Genomic DNA, 17,204 nt, shown 5'->3' with positions numbered 1-17,204 from the left:
GATACGTACTACAGCGTTCCACTAGTCCACAAGAAACACAAGTACAGACATGAACACGTAGCGCACCGAGAAAGGCCCCGAGCTCACACACCATTCACATCTTGCGGTAGCTAACAGACAGGCTCCCCTGTGACTGATTGACGGTGATGATTTACAATATGGCTCAGTTAAAAATAAAGATGCCCCCCCCCCCTCTCCATTTATCTCCACCTACCTGCTTCGGAGCAGTTAAACCAGGTGGACCGGGCCAAACCTGCGCTACTAAACCACAGCCAACTTCTACATGAAAACCACATGGAGCTTCACGCGCTGGCATCAGTTCTGGACTCACACAACAAAACAAAAGCTGTCAGTGGTTCAGTACCGGCAGGGCTAAGCAGGCCGTGTCCTGCAGCTTCAGCCAGCGAAATGGAGATTTATTTCCACGCGCTCACAGCAGCGTAGCACATGCCCGCGTACTGTACAGACTTGAGATGTCTGGGCGGCGCTGATGATTTAGTGCGGAGCTCTGATAGACTGCTAAAATCTTTCTACGTGCTTTTCAGCGCGAGTCAGTATCTGTACACATCATCATAAAATTGTCTCATAAAAGTGGGTGCAGCACACAAGCCTCCCTGCCAGCATTAGATGTGTGTTTACGCTTTTCTTAAGTGTCTCGGTGCGTTGTACGGTCAATGCATCCCACCCAAAGCTCTAACCCTAACCCTAATCTCTAACCCTAGATCTAATCTCTAACCCTAGGTCTAATCTCTAACTCTAGAGCTAATCTCTAACCCTAACCCTAATCTCTAACTCTAGAGCTAATCTCTAACCCTAACCCTAATCTCTAACTCTAGAGCTAATCTCTAACCTTAACACCTACTCTCTAACCCTAGTCTCTAACTCTAGAGCTAATTTCTAACCCTAACCCTAATCTCTAACTCTAGAGCTAATCTCTAACCCTAACCCTAATCTCTAACCCTAGGTCTAATCTCTAACCCTAGGTCTAATCTCTAACCCTAGATCTAATCTCTGACTGTAGAGCTAATCTCCAACCCTAATCTCTAACCTTAGATCTACTCTCTAACCCTAACTCTAACACTAACCCTAACCCTGACCCTAATCTCTAACTCTAGAGCTAATCTCTAACCTTAACCCTAATCTCTAACCCTAGAGCTAATCTCTAACCTTAACCCTAATCTCTAACGCTAGGTCAAATCCAACACTAACCCTAATCTCTAACTCTAGTGCTAATCTCTAACCCTAATCTCTAACTCTAGAGCTAATCTCTAACCCTAACCCTAATCTCTAACCCTAGGTCTAATCTCTAACCCTAGATCTAATCTCTAACCCTAACCCTAATCTCTAACTCTAACCCTAATCTCTAACCCTAACACCTAATCTCTAACTGTAGAGCTAATCTCCAACCCTAATCTCTAACCTTAGATCTACTCTCTAACCCTAACTCTAACACTAACCCTAACCCTGACCCTAATCTCTAACTCTAGAGCTAATCTCTAACCTTAACCCTAATCTCTAACCCTAGAGCTAATCTCTAACCTTAACCCTAATCTCTAACCCTAACCCTAACACTAACCCAAACCCTGACTCTAATCTCTAACCCTTGCCTGTTTGTCCCAGGCTTGACGATGACTGGAAAACCACAGAGGACGTAAAAAACACCCAGACTCATCTGTCAAATGTGATGAAGACCAATGGACGCCAGGTGGTGTCACTCTACGTTTGTGTGTGCATGCAATGCAATGCACGTGTGTGTGTGTGTGTGTGTGTACGTACCGATATTTCAGCGGAGTGGAATGCCCTTCGTTCAGCCCGTGTGATAATTAATGGCTGTCAGCGACTCTTTAAAGGAAGAAGGCGCTGACAGACAGCACTCCAGAAACGCGGGGAATGTGTGAACGCCTCGCAGCCGTGGATGAGGGTGGAGGGAGGGATCCGAGAGAGAGAGTCGGGGGGGGTGTGCTTCATCATCCCTCCCAACCCCCTCCGTGGCAGATGATCCAGGTCACCAAAGCTGAGATATCGCCCTCATTTTTCGCTGGCGTTTGAGGAATTCCTGGACATCTGTGTGAGACGTGTGGAAGAGATAGCGATCTCTTAACGCCAACATTACAGCAGAGTTAGCGCTGTGTCCTTTTCACGCCATATGTAGTACCACATGTTCTCGTCTGATTAATTGATGTTTGTCCAAACGAGAGCAGTGCGTAGAGGAGAAACCCGGGAGAGATGTTTGCCAGCGACAGCATACCTTAACGAGGAGCAAGACCTTGGCTGTTTGCCGAACACCAAATTGATGAGTATCCTTTTTAACCCCTTTGACTTTCACAAACCATTCTTGACGCTCACTTGATCAGATGCTCTTGCTTCAGTCGCTTGACTCAGTTTAACCTGAACTGTGAATATTTGAACAACGCAGTAGCAGGTCATGTTTATCCCTCCTGGGCATTCAATGCTCTCCAACCGTTTTCAAAATACAATTGTTATGATCCCACTGCGATAGAAACCATCAACATTACACGGATATGCAATAACACAGGATGCTACATTGTAGTCGGATATCTCATATAGCAAGATGAATGTCATTACCAAACCAAGAAACTCACAATTCAACAAGTTCGGCGCCACATACGTCCAATCCAGCAGAAGCATCAATGTCGACCCAATTAAATATATATAATATAATTCATTTTACTCACCAGAACATAAGAAACAATTTAGAGTTCTGTTCAGAGCCTGTGAGCCAAGACTAGCGCTCATATTTTTCTGACCTGAAAGTGGTGGACTCACACTTTTCTCTGGCTAGGTCAGGCTAGCTTGCTAGCTCCAGACTTTCCAGACAATGCACAGTTTTTCCTGCTAAGTATGCTGTGAAAGTGGTTTTCTAAATATTTTTTTCTTGATTGTGCAGCTTGCAACAGATGAACATGAACCACTAGCTTGACCTGAACAGAGCAGCTCGCTGACCGTCCAATCAGAAGACGAGAAAACACTGACGCTACCGTAGACCACAGAGAAGGCCTAAGAATATGAACTTGAAATGTGATTGGTTAAAGGAACAACTTCATTACCATGTGTTTCCAGCTTCAGCCGCCTGCAGTTTTAAGTGTGAAGGCCCAAGTAGATTCTTTGACTCCAGCAGCTCATGATGGCTGAAATATGATTAGATAAAAGCACCAATGCAAAGTTGCAGAGACAGACGAGCCATTAAAACAAAAGAATAGACTGCTGGGAATAATTTAATGAGATTAATGGGTTAATATTTAAATGTAAGTCAGTGATTTTGATAAGAGAGAAAGAAAATGCTTTGCTGTTACAACTCATCACTGGAACAATGTATCCAAAATGGACAAGAACAACTGAAATCATGTTATTCATTCATACTGATTGTAATTGTCACTTAAATGTACATCTGACTATATTTAAAGACAAACCTTTTACGTTAATGCAGTTGACGCCAAACGTCACTGTGCTCTATTATTGCCATAGTGTTAAAGACAAGTCAAAATCAGCAGTTTCTTATCAGTTATTAAGTTGAAGAGATAAAACTTTGTCCTCTGTGTTTACTGGCTTGTCGAGTTATTAAAGCAAATACTTCAGTAACAAAAAATAAAAAAATCAGAAGAGTTCAACAACTATCCTCCAGACAGAACTCAAATCCCTGTAAAGATCATAAAAGATGCACCTCAAGGCTCTATCATAGTGACTGTTTTATAGATTTCATAAACAATCAAGAAATAAACATCCTGGCAACAAAGATACATTTTTATACAGATGATGCAATAATGTGAATTTTTAAATAACAAAAAATGATTAATGCCCATGTACAAAAGGCACATATTACTAGTCCTTACATAGAATTTAAAGAAGATCTTTAAGCGCAGTATCATATAGTATGAATAGGAAGCTTAAAAAAAAATACAAATATGGACACGTTCATACTTTCATAGACTTCCAGTTAGTTTTATTTTGAAATGATGGTTCACTCTAACCCATTACTGTAATTCATATGAAGGCATTAGTGGAAAATTAAAGAGAACCTTTGTGGTCATTATGGTCAAAACGTTGTCACAGCGTAAAATACTGTGTTTGGGATCAAGTTCCACGAATGTTGGACTCTACAATTCGTGTTTGTATTGTGTGTAAAGCCTAAGAATGAGGGTAACAACCTACGTCCAACATCAGAGGAGGTAACATGAGACTGAGTAGGAAGGTCAGTCTTTGATGATTTGTCAGATACGTGGACTTTCCCCTTTGTGTTTTATATTTTACATTGAATAAAAAGAATTGTTTGGTCCAAGTCCGTCTTCTTCCTCTTTGTGGCTCAACTAATCCAGACTAACCACCAAATCTGGCTAAAATATTCAGCTTTAAGACTGATTTGATAACCATGAATACGTGTATATGCAGTAATAAAAGTGTTTGACCAACCAAACCATCAACCATCATATGACCGTCAGTTTTATGCTTGGCCAGTTCAGGTGTGTGTTTTCTATGAGTTGTGGTGATTGTACCAACTCATCAATAACCTGCATTAACCTCTAATAACCATATTTAAAATAATATATTTTTTTCAGGGTTTTCAGAAAACACACAAAAAAAACTGAACCAAATATTGAATGTATAATTTTTATTATTAAAAGTAATTTTGTCAAACAAAGGACATGTCGATAAATTGAAATAATGACATAATTTTCTGCTTGAGGTTCATCTCACAACTTATTGGCAATGATCCCGATATTTGATTATTTAAAAATTTGGATTCATTATGAAAAGTTTCCAAGAACTGAATGTGTCAAATTGGCAACATTATTTTTTTCTGTTTTGGATGTAAAAGTAACAGGGTGCTGACTTTCTTCACTTTTTTCCAGTGAACATCATCTTCTGTGTCTGAGTTGTTAATAGAAGTTTTACCACCATGTTTTAAATCTCTTCCATTTCTTTAATATGTGTTTTTTTTACTTTAAATTATTTGTCATTACAGTAGCAACACTCATCATCGTTTAAATGCAGGAGTAATTGACTTGAACGTCTCCACTGATGTCTGAGTGGACAGCGCCTCCTGCTGGTTCAATATCCCATGACAGACTAATCCAAACAGTGGAGCCCAACCTAAACGGGTTAGTCTTCTGCTTTAGTAGGCAAAACTTTAAAATAAATAAATAAATAAATAAATAAATGAAAAACAAGGCAAGGGAAAAGTGGTAAAGGCAATTAAGGTATAAGTTTAATATTTTTGAAAAGAATGCATATACAAAGAACAAAGACTTTTAGACAAAGCATTTGGTTTTGCACCAAAACAACAATGGGTTATATTAATTATACTGACTTGGGCTGGACATCAACCCAACTCTAAGCCACCAGTAAAGAAAAACAAGAACCAGCCAATCACAAATAATCTTTGCCGAACAGTCTCTCTGCCATTGGAGGTTTTTATTCAACTAAACCAATCAAAGGTTTTCTTGGTATATAAACTGGCAGGCGAGAGTTCAGATGACTTCCGACCCCTAAATGTAAAAAGAGTCAAAGTAACCTTTTTTTTTTTTTTTTTTAATATATTTATATATATATATATAAAATAAAATAATAAAAAACAGCACAACAGAAATAATGAAGAAAAAAAAAAAAAAAAAGATTTTGGTAAAAACACCTGGAGCCTATATCAACATTTTTGTGCCAGCTTACATTATAATTACATCTGTTGAACCTATCATTTATAACAGAGACCAAGGCTGAGCTACACACACACACACAGCGCCACACACTCTGAACGGGCACAACAGACTCGACACCCTCGCGTGTTGCCGCCTGAACACAACACGCTACAGGAAGGCACCACACTCTGATGATGTGGCACAGACAGAAAATCTGGTGGACGTTCACGTTCACTCATGAGTTTTTTTTCTAAAAAATGTAACTCCAGCAACACGCGTTTGCGTCACATTGACACATTTCTGGTGCAGCCCGTTCAGAGCGTGTGGTGACAATGATGTTAGAACCGGGTTCTGCTTGCTTCATCCTCCCTTGGTCCCTGGCAACGCATGAAGAACACACCACTTGTTCTGCTAACACTGTTTAAGTTCCCTGCATCTAAAAAAAAAAAAGGCCAATTCCCGTGGTCGACTTAGCGGAACCTCATCTCTACCGGACGCCTTCAGCTCTTCAAGTGATGACCACGCTCCAAACGGACCGCGACTCTGCGCTGTGGACGTCGACATTTAGTGGGCTGCATACAAGACAATTTATTTATTTATTTTAACCAATTAAAGCTCCTCAGCTGTGGGGAGACGTATTGCCTTAGATTACTGAACCCTGTCAGACCAACACGGTGTCCATAGTGGTTAAGAGTGCGTCTTTTTTGGAACGTGGAATAAATATCTCAGGAGAAATAGGGGCATTGGCAAAAACATAAAATAATAAAATAATAAAATAAAAAATAAAACACTACTCTGTTGCATTTCTTGTCTTGGGGGTAGTGCTGGGAAACGAAAAACAAGGGGGGGGGGGGGATGAGTGTGCTTGCCGACGACGGAGGAGCGAACAGCGGCGTGAGAGCGGCCACCAATCAGGCGGCTGGGAGAGGCCGGAGAGGGGGCGGGGCTTATAATCCTCGGGAAACATCGGTCGAAGACGGATAAATCGACACTGACTGGATTGAAAATCACCCAAAAAAAAAAAAACAGGTCGAACAGGATGAGTTCTACCGCGTGTGCGCGCTTCGGTGTCTGGATGCTCGACCGTTATTGGTTGGTTCACGTTCACGTCCCAAACTCATCAAGACTTGGGGATGAAGCTTTGTATTATTGCAGAGAATTTTTCTGAAACTTGGTAGGCTGTGTTTTGTTTTTTTTTTTTGTCTAGTCTTCACTGTGGAGGACGACGCTGTCAGCCAGCCTTAGCAGAGCAAGGGGGGAGGGAGGGGGGAGGGTGTGGGAGGGGATGGAGGATGTATTTAATATGTGTGGTTGTGTATGTGTATGTGTGTGTGTGTGTGTGTGTGTGTGTGTGCGCTGTGTGGAGGTAGGAACCTCTCATAGCAGCACACACTTGGGTTTCTTCTTGGGCTCTGGGGGCTCCAATGCAGCCAATATCGCCTCATCAAACACATTCTTTAGGCCTTTCTGTAAACACAAACATACAAACACAATGAGGGAGCAGCAAAACAAAAAAACAGAACAAGCAAAATCAAATCTCACGAGGGAGAAACAAAGCAGCATCAGGTTAAACGGAGGAAACGTAATTGTTGGGAGAAAAATGCATTGTGGGTGTCAGCAGCGTAAATCACATGTTTGTGTGTTAGGAGCAGCTGATCTGTGGTTGTGCAAATCAAAGGCAAAGCTAAACAAGTGGAGGAAAAACATGTGAGCATATAACCCCTGGTGATACGCTCCCTGCCCTTCCTGTTCTCCTCGGCTTCTCCGCACTGAAAGAGGGACATTCAGACTGAAAAATAAGAGACATGACCACAAACTCGCGCTGTGTCCAGTGAAAAGAGGTGAATCTCTGTGGGTTTTGTCCCTGAGCAGAGCCGCTTACAAACATGAGCTCGGTCATGTGAAGCAAACCAGAGCTGCTAAGACACAAAGTCGCGTCTGTGCTGTTTAAAACTCGGGGGAATAATAACTGCACTGAAAGCGCCTCTGACAAAGCGTCGGGGGGGAAAAAGAATAGTCAGAGAGGAGAGCAAGTTCATCTGTCCTTTATTAATACATTTCACAAGTCATTTCACACAATTATTAGAACTTCGTTATTATCTGGACGTCCATGGCAGCGTGCTTGCACCACAGGTAACGGCACATTAACGTCACATCTAGGGAAGGTTGGGGCCAAATACGTGGAAGCGTTTTTCAGAAAGGTACGGAAGCCCTGAGCAGCCAAATGTTCACACGTATTATTTCCTCCGTTTTCCTGTGATAACGAGTTCATTTCCGCTCTTTTCTCAAGATCTCGAGTTGCTCCACTTTATAGGAGACCTGCCCTCAACACTAACGTAAGTGATAATGTAGTAACAACAATACATTTGCTACATCAGGGTTTGTACAGGAATCTTGAAGTTAATTTCAACGGCTTTTAAAGACTTTTTAAAGACCGAACTGTGACCATTTACATCAGTGACGTCGTTAACAGTTTTAGTTAACGACAAAGACTATAGACCAGTATGAGTGAACAGGAGAATAAATCAAAGGCAAAGTTTAACCACATGTAACACGAGTAATCGGATAAGGAATACTTTTGGTTTGTTGAAGTGCTTAAAGTTAAAGGAAATGCACCAACAAATAACTTTTTAAGTAGAGAAAATAAAAGCAAAAGCCCTGGTCAGACAGGTTTGGTCACTTCTGGTGCGGCTAGCGGTAGCGGTGTAACGTTAACACTAGGTTGTGGTGGCAGAGAAGCTAGCAGTGATTAGCTGCCACGGCTAAAAGTGGACGTACGTTCTGCCGCTCTCAGACCGGTTCGTCTTTGTTTTTTTAATAAATAAATTCACACACTTTTCCAATGTTTTTGGATGCAAACTCAAAATGTGACTCCCCATAACTGAATTAGCAACTTTTAACACTTCTCGAGACGCTGCATAGATCCTGTAGATAACAAACGAGATGAGTAACTCAAGAGCTCGAGAAAACTGAGGAAATTAACACGTTATCATGGTTAAAAAAACAGAGGAGATAATACGTATGAATGCGTGGCCGCTCAGGGCTTCCGTAGAATGGACCCTGAACGTGGTTTGACTATAAACCGAGCCAATGAGAAAGCACCACGGTAGCAGCAAAGAGGAAATCAGTCCGATGGCGTTATTGTCAAAATGGCCGAACACTTTGCATGAGTACATGAAAGTCCTGTATCTACGTATGTATGTAACTAACCACAGTCAGACTCCAGGTTCTGCTAAAGTTCTGGACATAAACTGTAGAAAAAATAGCATTAGAAATGGAAGCTCTGTTATTTTTGAGATGAAGCTGAGTCTGTGAAGCCACTGCCCCCCCCCCCTCTTAACTACGACTACAGGAGAAGGGGGGAAGACGACCTGAAACAATGGCTGTATCCCAAATTCCATCCAACATCCTCTGAAAGATATCGCCCAAATGTTGTGCAGGGGCCACACATTAATGAACGCTGGGCCAAAGAAGTGAACAATGAATAATAAGAGCTGTGGTTATACACCCATCCTAAGGTAAGATGAGAGGAATGATAGCACTCCAACCAAGCCAAGTTAGAAACAAACGGCGAGTAGTAGAAGTGCAGAACGGCCTCGAGTCGTTAGTTTACACGTACTCTCAGCACAGTGTGGACGGATGGAACGGTAAATAAGATAGAAACTGGTTAGGTTTTTAAAATGAGCAACGGTGAAGAGACAGAAAGAGGAAGTAGAAGAAAAGAGACGAAAAATGCAGAGAAAAAATGTCAATCGGAGGAGGAAGAGACCAGAGCAGCAGCGGCCGCCGCACGCAGAGTTTAAAATATACAACATTTCCTCTTTCTCTGCGTCTCAGGTGGCTCTAGGGCAGCTAGGATAGCTTCATCAAACACATTCTTCAGCCCTCGCTACGACAACAGGGGAGAGAACAAGAGCAGAGTTAGCACAGCAAACACAGAGACACGGAGGAGGACAAGAGGAACATGGCAGGACGGGAGGGAAGGTCTTTGAGTCAGAAGCAGAGTGAAATAAGGTGCAAACGTATTAAAAGCTGAGGAGTTGGGAGTAAAGTTGTGTGTTGAGACAGACTCACACAGACTCACACAGTGTGGCGGGGACCGAGTGCACCAGGACACCGACAGGAAACGGGAAATGACATCAGCAGCGATGCAAATGTGCCGTGCCGCGGAGAGAGGAGGAAGGAAGGAGCGGAGCAGAGAGGTGGGGGCTTCACCTCAGCACCATCAACACTATTGTTCTCCGCCTCAGTCAGACCCGGCTCATCTCGTCCCCTCTTCTCGACTTTCTAACAGCGCGGCATCGATAATAATAAGGCGAGAACTCAGGGCAGTGACTGAGCAGGCGTTAAAAGGCAGTGACTGATTTATTTACTGAGTTATCTAACACTGAGTGGGAGACGTTTGACATTAATAAGTCGAGGGGGAATCAGAGATGTACCCTGCTCAAGGCATTTAAGGAACACTTTGAAAACACTGATGTGGAATGGGTGATGTTTTAGGAAAGAAAGGACGCCACATTGTTTGATGTTTGATTGGCCGTTTGTAAAAAGCAGAGGGAACCAGTGGTGAACCTGCTAACTCTGGTGTTTTATGATTAATGCCAATAAAGCTCCACGGGGCGGCGTATTGAGCAAAGGGGTCAGTAGAGGAAGTCTGTTAGTCTGGTAGGGCTCTGGTAGTTTCCATCCTGTTCCTCCTTGCACAGAGGAGCAGATACTAGTCCTGATGATGGGTTGAGGACCTACCTACCTTGAGTAACTACCTCTCTTGAGAGACCAGAGAGACACAGCAAACCTTCAGACTATTGCACATATTGTTGCACCATCCTAGAGGAGTTGGAGAATCTCCCACAATCTAGTTATCACCTCATGCTACCTGTAGTGACGGTGACTTCAGCCAAATGCAGAAGTAGTGAAAACAGCCAGAGAAGATGAGGAGGAAAAATGATGTCGGAGGCGTCCACCTATAAAACCGTTCCTGTTTTGGGGCCGTTGCATTGTTGCCCCTCTGTAATATCCTAGAAGTTGAACTGACTTATTAAATAGTGTTTGAGTTTTTGGGCAGTGTATTAGTCGTGGCTTTGTTCCACTAAGAGTTCCCCTATGTTTAATGCAGCAATCTGTACGATATCTAAAAGTCAGACGTGTGCTGTAAAAAAAAGCTCTATTCATGGTGTTTACTAGTGGTCATCATTGTTTCTGCAACAGCCAATGTTTTGTTGGACCTAATCAAACCATAAAAATAACACAAACTCTATGAGCAGGCTTGCATATGTAAACATAGTTTTACATTTTGACATTTTACCTGACAAAGGAATATTGAAGCCGTTTTGTCAGAACATTTTTACCTTAACATGTGTTCTAAGTAAAGTCGCTGCATGTGACCAGTATTATAGACTCACAAAGACCAGACCAGTGGGAGGCAGATCCCAGGACACGGTATTGGGCCTTGTATGACTGGGTGCAGACTGACATATGAATGGACCACTTAAGAAACCTGACAAAATTTCACTTGAAATACTTTCAGTGGATTTTCTCGGAGAAGAGAGGCACAGCTGTTGATGATGTTCTGACTTGCAAATTTGTGCCACTAACAAATAGTACGTAATCTTGGCAGGGTGAACTGTGAAGGGGTATGGAACAAATATATCTTATGAATAAAGCGCCAACTGTCCCTTTTTGACAAGAGTTAGCACTAGCAGGCTAACAACAATAGCAAAGAGGAAAGGGTGAGGAAGCAACTGTGACTGGTCAGCTAGTGTGTTTGAATTAGTCTGCTCATTAAGAAATTTGCTAACTAGCAAAGCCTTTGTGTCACTCAAAATATTTTACAGCCTTAGAGACAACGCAGCTTAAACGATGGTTTACTGAAACCAGGAGCCCTTAAGAAATACGTATGATGTTTTATAATTAACGCCAACATTGAGCTCACAAGCTGGAACGTCACCAAAACCAAAGGAACATGCAGAACAAAACTCAGCAACCAAAATGTGCTCAGAGGGGATATGGGCATGTTCCTCTTTCCTCCACTTTCTTAGTTTTTGCCACTGAAGGGTTGTTCATAAACATGCCAGTGTGTGTGTGTGTGTGTGTGTGTGTAAATGTGAGCCGACATCTTGCATATTTACATGTACCTTGCATATTTACGTAAGAATTTACCTGCGTTAGGGCCGAGCACTCGACGTATTTCACAGCCTTGAGGTCTCGCGCCAGCTTCTCGGCCGTCTCCGGGGTGATGGGCTTCTGCTTGTTCTTAGCCAGCTTCTCTATAGTGGAAGGATCATCCCGCAAGTCAATCTGAGTCCCGACTAGAAGGAAGGGCGTCTTTGGACAGTGGTGGGTGATCTCTGGAACCCACTGGATAAACACAACAAACAACACGCCATTACGTGACATAAAAGTTAAGAAATACCACATTTTAAAGCACCAAAAAAAAGGTGGTGTCAGACTCACCTTTTCTTTGACATTTTCAAAGGAGGATGGAGACACAACAGAGAAACAGACGAGGAAGACATCTGTCTGGGGATAACTCAGAGGTCGTAACCTGTCGTAGTCTTCCTGACCTACAGAAACAACGTGAACGTATGTTTAAACGTAGGTTTGTGTCATCCGGACCAGGCAACAAAAACACCATGGAATACGATTATCATTTCACATTCACATAAGGAAATGAAAGATATAAACAAAAGACATACCTGCTGTATCAAACAAGCCCAGAGTGTAGGGCTCGCCTCCGATCATTACAGTAACAGCATAGTTATCAAACACCTACAGGACAGAGAACGAAACCTGATTAGCCATATGAAGCACGTATACAGTTTATTTCCACTAGTCCAGCAAACTTATTGTTCACATTTTAAGTTTTTAAGGACCTGAATGGGCGTCACATCACTAATTGTACATCTTTTAACAGTATCTAGTCAAACAAACTCCAACACTAATTTTTTATATGAGTTACCTGTGCAGCAAGGTAACTAACAGTCCGTTAATACGGGCGTTCACACACTCACCGTTGGTACATATTCTGAGGGAAATTTGTTTGTGGTGTACGAGATCAGCAGGCAGGTTTTACCCACAGCACCGTCCCCAACTACAACACACTTGATGGTCTGCATAGCTGAGTTTTACAGTTGTCGCTACTCATTCAAGATCTGGAACAACAAAAAGAAATGGAAGGAAAAGGTGTATTAGTTGATTTATCTGATTTTAACCTTTAATCAAAATGGAGGTAATTCTGCTTTTTTAGGCCACATAGCATCCAAATCTATAATGCATCTAAATAATCAAATAAACATAAAACTGAATAGGTTGAAGGTACAATTTGCAAAAGCACATACTCTGCACATGACTCTGCATTTTGAGTGAGCAGAACAAAAAAATGAGGAAGAAGTATGTAGTGAAGACTGACTTTGAATTTTCTAAGAGAGATCTTGAAAAGCTGAGCACCAATTGCCTTTTTCAAAATCCCTGAACAATAAACTGTTAGTAAACACCTAAATTTCATTACTGTCTAGACAAGGGGATGTTTATGTGTAGATGACCCGGTCCAGTAACCGACGTAACGTCACTGACCAACAAAGTGAGATTTGGAGATGCTGTTATTTTCAAATTTTCTACTAATTACACCTACAGACCCATTTGGGAGCCGCCTGATACAGTATGACAGTGACTCACACGAAGGCAATTCCCCTTTTATGTAGCAGTACAAGCACATAAAGAATGTTTGGGAGGAGGAAATGTGGAAGGAAAGGAAAACCAGTTTGGGGTTGTTCCTCTTCCACATATTTCCCAAGAGCCAAACCAGAATGGAGTTAATCCTGTGCTTAGTCTGACTTTATAGATTATGAGTTAGAGACGAGTTTTCAAATTTACAAGTAATTAAGTTCACAATAGGTTAACTTGAGGCCTTTGCTATTGGTGATACTTTCACATCATCGTGATTTAGTAAAATAGCAGCAGCCAATACATAAAATCCAACCACCACAGCAAAAATATAAATGTCTACAGGAAACCTACAGGAAAGCAAACGTTTTAACATTCTGACCCATTATTACACAGGTGTCAAACATACAACTAAGAGCGGCCCACCAGAGGGTCTTGAATTTTTTAAAGACTGCAATATTTCAATGAAAATAAGTGCTATTTCTAATTTGTCTACTGTTTTAGTCCAAGAAGTGGAAAGAACACAACACTGGATTAAACAGCAGACAGCAATGTGCCAAAATTGCACTTATTTTTCATAGGAAAATAGGATAATTTAGAATCTAAACATTCGCCTAATGTACTTTTTCTTCTCTGCACGACAACAAATCGAAAAAAAATCAATGGAGTTGTCATTATTTATAGGTTAGTGTGCTATTATACTGTTCTGGCCTGTCTGAGATCAAATTGGGAACAATATGAACCGCAAACTAACATGAGTTAGACATCCCTGGATTATAAGAAGAAAAAGTGGTGACTCTGTCTTATTCTATGTCTCAACCCTGACAACAGTCCAGCTCGAGCAGCGACGCGTAATTCAATTAAAACGCCAACAAACACTTGACTTTAGAGAGAAAATAATATAAGCATTACATGAAAAATATGGCAGTGAGCCACTGCAGAGCTCTGCACCACTTTGTGGGGGCGGCTGCAGACACCAAATGCTACAAAATATAGTAAACACAGGAGCAAAACATAAGGTGGATTCATTCTTCTGTGTCAGATCTGTGACGTAGCCTTGGTACAGCTCTATGCCCTGTGGCACAGGCTACACCGTTCACATCGGAGTAACACACACTGCACAACTGTGATTGTCCCAAAACACATCTTTTCATCCTTGTCACTCATTTGCTGGACAGGAACAGTAAATTCTCCTTCTTTCTGCCTCCTAAATAATCTACTCGGATGCCTTTCCTCGTTTTCTGCTTTGAAGTGTTTTCAGTGAAAGTAACTAAAAGTAACATGAGCTGCAAAGTTGCAACCACTCAACACAGCTGACTTGCCACCGACTGCCATTTTTGTGGCATAATTGCAGAACAATGCCACCAGTGCACAAGTATACATGCTTGCAACATTGTGGGCTACTCACCAAGGAAGTAAATCTGAGGGAATTTGTTGCAAAGCATAGACCAAACTTAATCCTCTGCAAATTAGGCAGCTGAATATTTAGTGGAAGTTACGGTGCAGTACAGAGACTTGAGCCTGATTACACAACTGTTACAGAATGAAAAAAGGAAATGTAGATCTTTTGGTAACGCTGCATGCTACGAATGAATGTGCTTTACAAGAATTGTGGGCAGCCACAATTACAAGAGCAGCCTGCTGCGAGTTGAGAGAAGTCGACAAAGCTATAACTACTTAGTTGTACCACATACAAAATAGTTTTTTTTCTCCATATCTTATGGTGGAGTATTAACCAGATTAGCAATGTGACAAAACTGAAATTACATCAATAAACATGGGTGGAACGTGTAATTATTGTAGAAAACTGAAGAGAAAATTGACTAAGTGTATTAGGCACTAATTAAAATTTGTTTCATGGTGCTCTGCATAGGATATTTTTTCGGGGGACTTCATAAAATTTATAGGCTGAAAATAGGCATTCAGGTGATCAACAACATGCCAATACTTTTTTATGTAAAGTGTCCTTGAGGCACACACAAATAATATGTATTCTTATTGTTGTTGTTGTTGTTTTTATTATTATTATTAGGTAGCAGTTAAAATAATTGCCCTACCCTGGTCTCGTGGATTTATTTTCCCACTTGAACTACTGAAAAAACGATAAGTTTCACTGTATAATGATCACTGTTATGACCATACAACAGTGTACAAGCTGTATTATACTACCCTGCAGGGCAAATAATGTGATCTATAAATCATGGAGCAGCTTCGCAACACAAGACAACAGAACATAAGCTTAACAACGAATGAAGCCCAGGGCAAAAGGCAACAGAGGGTGCCTGCAGCTGCAATAATACCGCCAGACTTAATCCACACATATGTGTTTGTAGGCCAGCGAGCACTATGAGGCCAGGCCAGCTTTAATACTGGTACCAAAAGCCACAGATAACTACTAACATCACACAATTAGGCACTCTCTTTATAACAAGATTATTATTGTTTTGCATCACCCTTTACTACATCATTAAACACGAGCAGTGTGCGTTTCCTATTTTCTCAATGGCTGCCCACAATTTCATTCCAAATTCATCCGGACTATAGATATAAGGATGCACACAAGCACAGGAACGACATGGAAAATGACTGGATGCTTGAAACTTGACAAATGTAGTTCTCCAAGTCAAAGAGGTCACATCTTTACCTCCATCCAACAGTGGGCTTTTCATCTGACAAGGTGCTTACAATTTTATAATATGTACAACTAGGCGACCACGATTAGTCAGAGGTATTGTCACAATCAGGTAACAATCGCGTACTAGAAAACATTTGTACATCGCACTTTAGAGATGGATACTACTCAACAGATCGTTAGCTTGTGGCATTAGCCGTAGCTGCTCTATGTCGGCCACATCCCTGGCCTCAATCTGGCCTAATTTCCGGCCGGTTTAAAACGATATAAACTTACTACTACCCAGCCAACGTTATGGGACCCAAACATTACACTGTTTTAACTATAATCCGGGAGGGCACTTTAAGGCAAATACATTTTATAAATTAACACCGCACTCGATATTGATTCATTTTTTTTTTATTCAGCTCGGCAACCGGCTAAACGCTAGCTACCACACAGCTGCGTATTCTGCAATTTACTAACTTTATTAAGGTCGAATAACTACTGGATTCTCACTGAAACCCACTATTAATGAGTTATTTGAAATGTGGCTACTATACAACCCAGCGGGATTTATTAACTGCCCGATCTAATGTTACAGACACTGTGAGCGGCTAGCGGTTAGCATTAGCGGATGCTGTCGCTGAATGACATATCTAAAAAAAAGACAACTCAATAGCACAAAGCGTACAGCACACATAATGTTGACCACGTTTAAACAAAAAAAAATACAAAACAAATATAGTTATAGCATAATAACACAATAATGTCATTTGTTTTATTTTTTACCGTACCGTATCTTCTATTTGTGTCTCTGCGCCGGGCGTTGGCAGCTCAGCGATAGGGGCTTCCCAGTCAACAGAACAGGGACACGTTGCGCAGAGAACCACTACGTCATGACGTTAATCAATTTCGCTGCTTCTTTCAAAATGGGGCAAACAGGTAAAATAATAATAATGACAATAAAACTATTTCAGTCTTCTGTTTAGTTTATGTAATGAGGAACAGAGATTGTCTGAATACAACACACACATTTCAGGTTTTGAAAATTATAATTAAATACTAGGGAATTTGTCCATCATCTCGCGATATAATTCAGACTCAGAAAACTTTATTTGTCCCCAGGGAACAATTAGGGGCACATGGAGCAGGCAATGCAAACACGCAGCTGGTGATGAGTAGTGGGGGAAAAAAGTTGTAGTGCAATGACTGGGCTGATATACAATATGTATATTAAAGGGTAAAGTACATGTGCAAAAGGGCAATAAGACTTTCAC

At 41.4% G+C, this 17,204-nt stretch overlaps 1 protein-coding gene across 2 annotated transcripts; it reads right to left on the bottom strand.

The window, feature by feature from the left end:
* Positions 1-5,202: 5,202 nt before the first annotated feature.
* Positions 5,203-16,799, bottom strand: LOC125006588 (cell division control protein 42 homolog). Of its 2 annotated transcripts, none has more exons than XM_047582758.1 (6): positions 16,722-16,799; positions 12,662-12,802; positions 12,347-12,419; positions 12,105-12,214; positions 11,811-12,008; positions 5,203-7,118 (listed from the first exon to the last, which is right to left on the bottom strand). In XM_047582758.1, the coding sequence occupies exons 2-6, from the start codon at positions 12,764-12,766 to the stop codon at positions 7,029-7,031; spliced, it is 576 nt and encodes a 191-aa protein (XP_047438714.1). In that variant the 5' UTR covers positions 12,767-12,802; positions 16,722-16,799; the 3' UTR covers positions 5,203-7,028. The 2 variants fall into 2 exon arrangements, with proteins under 2 accessions (XP_047438714.1, XP_047438715.1); XM_047582759.1 differs by lacking the exon at positions 5,203-7,118 and adding an exon at positions 7,681-9,540.
* Between the last annotated feature and the right edge of the window lie 405 nt (positions 16,800-17,204).

Source organism: Mugil cephalus, chromosome 4, assembly GCF_022458985.1.
Source record: "Mugil cephalus isolate CIBA_MC_2020 chromosome 4, CIBA_Mcephalus_1.1, whole genome shotgun sequence".
In the NCBI taxonomy this organism is placed as follows: Eukaryota; Metazoa; Chordata; class Actinopteri; order Mugiliformes; family Mugilidae; genus Mugil; species Mugil cephalus.
Note: the sequence above shows the minus strand (reverse complement) of the source record. Positions and strands in the feature narration are given on the sequence as shown.